Source organism: Haliotis asinina, chromosome 1, assembly GCF_037392515.1.
Source record: "Haliotis asinina isolate JCU_RB_2024 chromosome 1, JCU_Hal_asi_v2, whole genome shotgun sequence".
Taxonomy (NCBI): Eukaryota; Metazoa; Mollusca; class Gastropoda; order Lepetellida; family Haliotidae; genus Haliotis; species Haliotis asinina.
The window spans coordinates 4325452-4335166 of NC_090280.1; the positions used below are offsets into that span (position 1 = coordinate 4325452).

Genomic DNA, 9715 nt, shown 5'->3' on the forward strand with positions numbered 1-9715 from the left:
GGACCCAGTCGATCTTCGTGATGATTTCGTATTTTCAGGTGAGTTGAAATTTGGAAAACCCACACAACTAAAAATAGTACATTTTTGTTGTTGTCACGTGATTTCGAACTTCCGGCAAGACCTGAGGTTGGAGCTTGTTGATGCAGTTTTGACATACCACACACAAACCCGAGGTCGGTGAGAGAAACGGATAAGTGAAAGTGAACAAATAATAGAGCTGTGCTTTTATGATATTCATATGTACTGGATGTACGCTGAAATAATTTTAGGAAGAGATCGTTTATGTTTATCGTTTGAATATTTTTGATTGATTTGTCACACGAGTCATGACATTTGTTTTTTGTTTGACGTAACTGACAGTGACTAAGTCTTATGTTATGACTTGTCCTCACCTAGTGTTTCATATTTGTCAGGCTTGAACATACCACAAGTGGTGTAGACTTCTCCGAAAACGAAAACAAGACAACTTGATCTATTGCTGCTATTGTCGTCTTTCCAAGAATATTATGTGCCTTTTCACATTTTTCGTCGGTGCTTGATGCCTGAACCATTGATGCCTGAACGTGTAACTGGTATGAGTAGAGTGTTTTATATGATAGATGTTACCCAAACTTAGTTTGAAATTTCTGGGACGTGTTTATCTCAGTCAGGGAATAGAAGTAACACTTGGTTACATTTGGGAGACGGTTCGTTGCTAATAAGTCATTTTACCGATACAAAACTGAATAGAATCTGGATTTCATTGTGAAAAACAAACAATGATGTGATAATACGATGTGATGCTGAAACGGACATCCAAAAAGTACCAGCGCCTTGAGCAAGCAATAGTTGCATAGATATGTGCACTATATAAGTATCCTATAATATAATTTAAAAAAGTCAAGTCATGTCGCTGTCAGATATGTGTACTAAGGACACTAATATGGCGCTGAACTCCATGCATACTTGAAAGATGAACAACTATTAGTGATTGTTAAACAGAAGGATCTTTGGAACTGTAATGCAGTCATGGAAGGAATAAGTAACAATATCTGTCTCTTATTCATGACAAGACATGTTTTTTTGGACTGTATTTTTGAGGTGAACATAATTTCCTGAGTTTTTAGAACATATAGCAACAGGATATTTGATTTGAACCATTCTGCAAATGCTTCAGTTTCTCTTGATGGCTGAAGCTCCAGTCTCCAGGTACATTATTACAGATGTCAGTTGATGGTACTCCTTGTCAGGTGATGGTACTCCTTGTCAGGTGATGGTACTTCTTGTCAGTTGATGGTACTTTGCCTGCTACTGAATCCATGGTATAATATCTAAAAAGTATATGTCATTAAAATTAGGCTTGGTGTATTTGTGGGCGAGAAATACAGAACTGACATTTTCCTAACTTCTATAACTTCATGCACACAGACAGACACACACACACACAGACGCAAGCACTCTCAGAGACACAGATGTAAGCACTCTCAGACACACAGGTGCAAGCACAACAAATGAAACACATAAATTGAACACATTGTTAATGAAACGAGTGTGACGTGAGTTCGAGAAGGTCTAATCACCTGGCCTGACTCACTGTGGTGTGTTGTTGACAGATCCACATGATGCGAAATGACGACATCAAGCAGCCCCAGTGCCAACAACTGTTCCATCTGTCTCGACCCCTTCAACTCCCCTGCCGCCTGCATCCCCTGTGGCCACGTCTTCTGCAACCTCTGCATCAACCAGTGGTACTCCAACACCAGGGGTGGAGCACACGGCATGTGCCCCCAGTGTCGTACATCTATCCTTTCCATCCAGACCCTTCGCATCGATGATGGCAGCAGTGAGTACTCACACACAATGCTTCAGATAGCTGCTGTATATTTGCTGAAATGCATGCCAATTAAATAAACATGACCTAGTTTCGACAGTTTTCATTTAAATCTTAGTGCATAGACTAGCCAACTGTTTCACCTCCTCTACTTCCTGCACTCGTTTAACCACTTAACCTTTTTGGGACTTACAGCAGATTTTGAAGCTGGAATTTTGCATGAGTGTATGAGAGTGGAAGAGAATACTAAATGATGTCCTGTGTAGTACCATGTTTATGAAAGCAGTGTACCAAATGAAATTAGAGACTATCAATCCGGCATAGCATTCATCTAATTTCCCAAAACAGCATTTATCTCTTAAATGTGTAATAACATTGTAGAATTATTGAACAGTGATATGTTCAACGAGCAGAGTTGTGACGATACACCCATGCCATGATACGATATTTCTCACGATTCTGGTGGTCCGATACATACGATACGATACGATACGTATCATGATATTTTGTCTTTGTATACAGAAAAATAAAAGTACTGGAAACAATGTGCTGTTATGTTATCATTTTAGGGAAGGTATTCTTCTCCCACTTTTTAAAAATAAAACACGTCATCATGAAAGACATTTCATTAAAAATATTTGGCATGTGTCAGTAAAGTAGTGTTTTCCCCCAAAAATGGAACAGCAGGGATCAACATTTATCTCAGTCGGAGCATGTCCATGGCAATATTTTCACGAAAATCTAAATAGAAGGGAAGACAGTGTTTTCGTAGACTGCTAAGTATGTAAGTATCATGTTGAATCGATACACGACAATCGTATCGATGTATCGTATCGTGCAGCTCTTAAATCACGATAACTTGTGTATTGATTAATCGTCACAACTCTATCAACGAGTGAGTGATACATGCACATTCTAGTGAATTATTGAGGCGAGATTGTGTGATGGGATAAAATATACTCATGGAAACAAATAAGGGAACACACATATGTTCCTTACTGTTTTCCAGGTTTGTCCACAAGGTGTGCATGTATTTACTGTCAGGGAAATAAGGAATGCAACACTTGAACTTTATGTGTTCCTATGCTGAATAGCGAACCCCAAATCCACTTCCATTCATCACCTTTATTAGCGGTACAAGTTACATTGCTGACATGCATATATGGTCTATAGATTATGGACTTTTGGCTGCTGGACTTTGGAAATGACTGCATGGAGTAAGGTAAAAAGCTGTACCAAACAAGGTGACCATAAGTCCATATAAACAACCAGGTCCATACATTAACACATGTATTTTGAACGGTCATATTATAGCAACGTACAGATACATAATACAAGCCAGTGTCCCTTTAAACCTACTTTCATGAACATGTTAATGTGAAAGTGCATGAAGAGTTTCAAGTAAATACCACCAAAATTCCCATACACATCGCTCAAATTATCATGCTGAACATAACTTACAGAAACAAAATATCAAGATAATTTCCTTAAATGTTATGAAATTCAGAAAGTAGCAGTTTGATTTGCAGGAAGTGGGAAACATACCTGGCAATGACATTACAATGCTTAGAATATTCCTGTAGCATGAAATGTGTCAAAAATACCAGAAATAAAGCATACATACACTTTCATGATGTAGTGCGGTCCTATATGAGTAGAGCAACATATTGTTGAATTCAGTGTGATGCTGCCAGGCCTTATGGCTATCCCTCTCTAGAGCGACTGACAGAAACTGGCGCTTATAATGAACTTCCATGTGCAGGTAATGCGCAAACCGAAACCAGATATCGCCACTGGTATGAAAAACCTACCTACCATACCCATTGAACAGCGAAAGATTTTGTGGAAGTATGACAGAGTTTTTGCAAGAAGAAATATCTGGACTCACGCATAAATGTCGTTTTTTGATTGGCTATTGGCTACGCGCTCTTCTATTATTTTCAATGTACCCCACTTACATGCGAGGTACATTGGCATCATTCGGTACTTTGTTGTAGTACTTGTTTATTTCGAATAACACTGAATCATGCATAGTACATGAAAATTGCTGTTTTTCAAATGCAAATCTAAATTTGTTTTTCTTCATCTCTCTTTCAAACATCGATGGTACCTCCACCCATGCCCCTTTGTGACCACTGCACAACCTATTATAAACAATGTTTTCACATCTCCTCTTACTGACTCAATGCAAACATCACACAAACATATGCATGATCTCACTTAGATGTTATGTTTATTATTATTGGACATGTGTCAATGTTCTGAACAGCATGAGCCCCATATTGTTGTAATTTCATAGGTGAATACTAGGGCTGATAATCAATCAATCTTGCTTACATTGATGAGCTTGGGAAAATAATCAGTATTCACAGAAAAGGACTCATCAAAATAATATTAAAATGTATGTTTCTTGTTGTTATGTTTGTTTAATCAAGACATTAACAACTGACACAGTTTCTCAACTCATAAAACTGCAACGTAAACGACATGCTTGCATGTTTGTCTCAACAGGAAGTATCCTCAGACGTCTTCATTGTAGTATTAATCAGTGCCTGTTTCATTTGCACAGTGTTATGGTTGTGGCCCTTATTATCCACTCAAGTTTTGTAGTGGAGTTTTCGGTTATTGATTGATTATTGAACTCAGATTATCAGTCTGCACGCTGTGAATGATATCCAGTGCTTGTGAATAGTCAATAGCTGAACAGTGTTGATTCAGTAGATTTCTGTTCGATCCAGTTCCAATGTGTTGTAATCTGATGGACACACAGGGGGATAAATGTGCATGGCCTTGAAATTTAGGGAGGGCTTCTCAAAGACTAGACATTTTAATGTTTAGGCTAGACCTTGTTTTCAGGGTTTTTGTCCTGAGAAACATAAAGGCAAGAAAAACAGGAAAAACCCACATGAGTTTGTCAAAGGCATTGTCTGGCCAGGAGTGCTTAAAGCACTGATTTCTAATGCAAATACTGTCACATACTTCAGTTTTAAGTCTATGAAAACCGATGTATTACTACTGTCCAACAAAACTATGCTTTGCGTAGTCAAAGTGCTGCTCCAGTATGTCTTAACATTAGGATATTTTTTTAAAAGGAAATATTTATTTATTTATTTTTCCTTTTTCTTGATGAATAATGACCAGCAGATCCATAAAACAAGAAATTTAATCGGTCTGGACTTAGGTGTTCATAACCCCCATAGTCAAGTGGTAATGCTAGATGTAGAACTACGGTCACTTTGTGCATTTGGCTCATGAATATTTGATAGAAATTTTATATGTGAGCAAATGCTGCTCGACTTTGTACCTTCTCTGACTCTTGATGTTACTGTGAGAGAAAGTAGAGGCAAGACGTGTTTTCGCTAGTACTATGTATTCATGTGGCGTGATCGGGGTGGAGCAGCCTTAATTATGGTTGAACTGCTATCTCGTCACGTTGAAGACCCAGATTCCATGCTTGAACCGCTAGCTTGTCACGTTGAAGACCCAGATTCCATGGGTACAATGTATGAAGCCCATGTCTGGTGTCCCCCACTGTCATATTGCTGGAGTATTGTGAAAAGCAGCACAAAACTAAACTCACTCACTCACTATCTCACTCACTCTGTGGCCCAAAGACGCTTGGTGTTTTGTGCCAGTATTTAATCCTAGAACTTATGATGACCATGTAACATATGTGCCACAGCAAACTAATTTTCAGGAAAATGTATCTGATATTCACAGGTTACCCATCTCACCGATGACGTTTGTTCTTATCAAATTTGGACTGTGCTTGTGTTTAGTTTAGATTGATTACAATAATTATTATCCCCACCACAACTGAGTTATTTAATTTGTGTCTTAAATTAATTTTTTAAAGAGCTATGGTCCATATGTCCATGCTTTTCAACATAGTTCAGTGTCAGGGCATGCTTTCTCAAAAACTTTGGTTTAGGCAGAGACCATATATTGGTATATGGTCTCTGGTTTAGGAACTTAAAACTGATACACTAATATTACTGATCAAAACCTAAATGGAATTTGAATATTGGTGTCTTTGAATGGATATTTTTAAATCCCCTGACTTTGCTTTTTAACTTTACTTTCATGAAGTGAGGAATAGTTTTCTAAAAATTGTTGAAGTTACAAATTTAAAAAATCACACACTGATGTAACAAGTCATGATTTAAAATGAGTAAACAAAATGGTGTCTTGAATTAATCGTTTACCTAGTTGTGACCCTACTCTTTTCTTAGTGCAGCCTGAAATAAGTGTGAAATGAGGACAGATTTCCTCATTAACCACTGATGATACACAAATAGTAGTGCGTTTATCAGGACGCAATTATCAAGGATGACTTGATAGGTAGTGGAATAAATGTTGTTTCCTCCAGAGTAACTTCCCTTGGCATGTTTCTTTTTTACCTTGAGTATATAGTTGGGAGGTTAGCTTATTGTTTAACGCCACACTCAGCAATGCTCCAGTTATGTGCTTGTATTCTGTAACTGATCAAAATGATGTGCTCATTAATGGGGTGTCTTCATTCAGAAAATTGTACAGCAGTTTTTAGGACTAAGATCATGTCTTAAGAGCGGAAATACTGAGACTGGAGACTGATTTGATGAGCGTTTACTGACCCTCGTGGGTCATCATCGAATGACTTTTTATATTTGATTTCAGTTTCCATACACCATTCTTCTGCTGGGGCCCGGATTGTAAATTTCTTCTACCAGCACTGGTTCACTCTTACACGTAGTGTGCATGACCTCGCCGCAGAAATCCCCACCAGTGTCACAGGTACGGTATACACAGGTGTGTGGAAAGTATGGCATAAACACAGGTGTGCATGAGGTAAGGTTTTAACACAGGTGTATTACAAGTATGGTATAAACACTGGTGTGTATGAGGTAAGGTTTTAACACAGGTGTATTACAAGTATGGTATAAACACTGGTGTGTATGAGGTAAGGTTTTAACACAGGTGTATTACAAGTATGGTATAAACACTGGTGTGTATGAGGTAAGGTTTTAACACAGGTGTATTACAAGTATGGTATAAACACTGATGTGTATGAGGTAAGGTTTTAACACAGGTGTATTACAAGTATGGTATAAACACTGGTGTGTATGAGGTAAGGTTTTAACACAGGTGTATTACCAGTATGGTATAAACACTGGTGTGTATGAGGTAAGGTTTTAACACAGGTGTATTACCAGTATGGTATAAACACTGGTGTGTATGAGGTAAGGTTTTAACACAGGTGTATTACAAGTATGGTATAAACACTGGTGTGTATGAGGTAAGGTTTTAACACAGGTGTATTACCAGTATGGTATAAACACTGGTGTGTATGAGGTAAGGTTTTAACACAGGTGTATTACAAGTATGGTATAAACACTGGTGTGTATGAGGTAAGGTTTTAACACAGGTGTATTACAAGTATGGTATAAATACTGGTGTGTTACAGGTTAGGTATGTAAACAGGTGTGTGAGAGGTAAGGTGGAAAGACAGATGTGTGGGAGATAAGGTTTAAACACACCGGTGTTTGAGGTAATGTATAAACACAGGTGAGTAATGTAAGGAATAAACAGGTGTGTGTCCGGTAGAGTATAAACACAGGTGTGTGAGAAGGAAGGTGTGTTTATACCTTACCTGACACACACCTGTGTGAGAGATAAGGTTTAGACACAGGTGTCAGAGGTAGGGTATAAACTCAGGTGTGTGAGAGATAAGGTATAAGTACAGAGGTTGTGGGATTTAATATGTAAACACAGGTGTGTGAGAGGTAAGGTACAAACACAGGTCTGCAAGGATGTAAGGTTTAAGCACAGGTGTGCAAGAGGAAGGTTATAAACACAGGTGTGTGTGGCGAAGTATAATCACAGGTTTGTGACAGGTATAAACACAAGCGTGTGACAGGTATGGTATAGATAAAGGTGTGGGTAAGGTATGGTTTGAATGAGTGAATGAGTGAAGGTTTCCGTCACCTTTAGCAATTAATCAGCAGTATGATGGTGGGAACACCAGAAATGGTCTTTACACATTGTACCCATGTGGGTGTGTGGTTTGAATATAGGTGAGGGGCATTCTTTGGTTTGCCATGTACAAGGTTGATAATGTATAGGTAATATTGTCACAGTCAAGGAGTATGACTGCACCTTCACCCATCGTTCACTGCGTTTCAGAGCTGGAGCAGACTGCAGAGAGATACCAGCTACCAAATATTGTCCAGGTGTCCCGGAGGATCCGGAGATTGCCAGGTACTGTTGACTGTTCTAGAGGGTGTCACAGGTTGATTATCATGCAGTTTACTGTAAGTTTCAGTCTATAATCTGTCATCAAAGTATATTTTGTGGAATATTTGCATGTGACAGATATCTTATGAAAGCCAATAGACTTTCACCCAGGAGATAAGTTTGCTGGAAACATTACTAAGGAACACTAATGGTTGTTGCAGCCACCATGTTGCTGTCTTGGTTCAATCTGGGCCCAGAAGTCCAGCTGTTTACCCTCCTCATCCTCATCCTGCTGTCATCCCTCCTCATCAAGGATCTCCAGAACCCAGTCGGACTCTTCCACAACTGTGTCTTCCCCATCACCAGCCTATGCAAGGACATCATCCGTGAGACCCTCTGTTGTCTCCTGCTGGTCATCTGTCGGCCACTCGTCTGTGTCGGGCAGTGCATTCTGGAAGTACTCTTGGCATTGTGGGACATCTTTTTCGGATTGATCGTTTCAGTGACATTGGTGACTTTCTACACAGCTCTGATTCCCTGTGTTGTGCTAGGTGCTGTGATAGAGTGGACATGTGCTTTTGTGATATTTCTTTCGGAGACGTTATTCGCACTATTACGTCTTGCGTTTATCATGGCGCTTGTTCTTGTTCCAGGATACTTTGCTCAAACAACGGAAGAACAAAGGAGCGAATATTTTCAAACTTTTGTGACAATCATGCAGGCTGTTCGTGATCGTTACCAAGGTTATGTGGCCAGTTTTCAGGATAGATATATCAACGCTGGATAACTTTGTTTGGGATTTTTTGAAGCAGGTTTCACTGACAGTTCCTTTATATTGCTTGGCTCATGAGATTCCTCAGGTTATGTAATTTAATCCCTATTGTTACATTTTATCTGTTGAGAAGTAACATGATGCAAACAATCCTTGCTGCTCTTGAAAATTTTTGTGAGTGAGATGTTATTGGCCTGCGTTCATTACTCTCTGTTTATCACTGGTTTTGTAGTTTTATCTTTCTCAGAGGCGAGCTTGTTTTTCTTCTCAAACAGCTGTCTGAAGTATGTGCCATATTTATCAATCCTGTCATACCGGTGATACTACCAAATACTGTATTACGTTTGATGGTGTTGGGAAGTGTGGAAAGAGAGTTACCTCCCTTGAGTAAAAGATCAAATGTGCCCTCAGATGATTATTTTTCGTATTTGTAAAGACATTAGTTTGGATTTTTCATTTTACAGCAGAGATATTTTAATGGTGATGTATCATTTTTGATCTTATCTCTTAAGAATGGAAATATTTTATCTGTAAGAACCAAACAAGTTCAAATCCTTTTGTTGTTCTAGTTTCATGTTTAGTGTTTTCACCTGAAAATCAGTTTAAACAAAAGCATAACTTCACTTAGAGACATTTAGAAGTAGGAGCTGTGAGGAAGGATAACCATACATTAAGGATAACCATACATTAAAGATAACCATAAGGAAGCTATAAAGAAGAAGTCGTTCATCCATACATCGTTATCCAGGGCGCATCTAGGATTTTGGAGAAGTGGGAGTGCAAGGACATTTTTTGGTGGATCTGCCCCTGCTTTTCCTTCCTTAAAGAAAAGCATATCATCCATTTTGTTGAAGTTTTTAAGATTTGCTTAAGTTTACAAGTGTATCAAATGTTTGTGAAATTGTAGAAGCTTGAATGAT

General features: G+C 38.6%; 1 protein-coding gene across 1 annotated transcript; it reads left to right on the top strand.

The window, feature by feature from the left end:
* Positions 1–95: 95 nt before the first annotated feature.
* On the top strand, positions 96–9487 carry LOC137278429 (uncharacterized). The gene is made up of 5 exons (XM_067810788.1): positions 96–173; positions 1593–1822; positions 6467–6583; positions 7973–8047; positions 8245–9487. The coding sequence occupies exons 2-5, from the start codon at positions 1609–1611 to the stop codon at positions 8808–8810; spliced, it is 972 nt and encodes a 323-aa protein (XP_067666889.1). The 5' UTR covers positions 96–173; positions 1593–1608; the 3' UTR covers positions 8811–9487.
* The last annotated feature ends 228 nt before the right edge of the window (positions 9488–9715 follow it).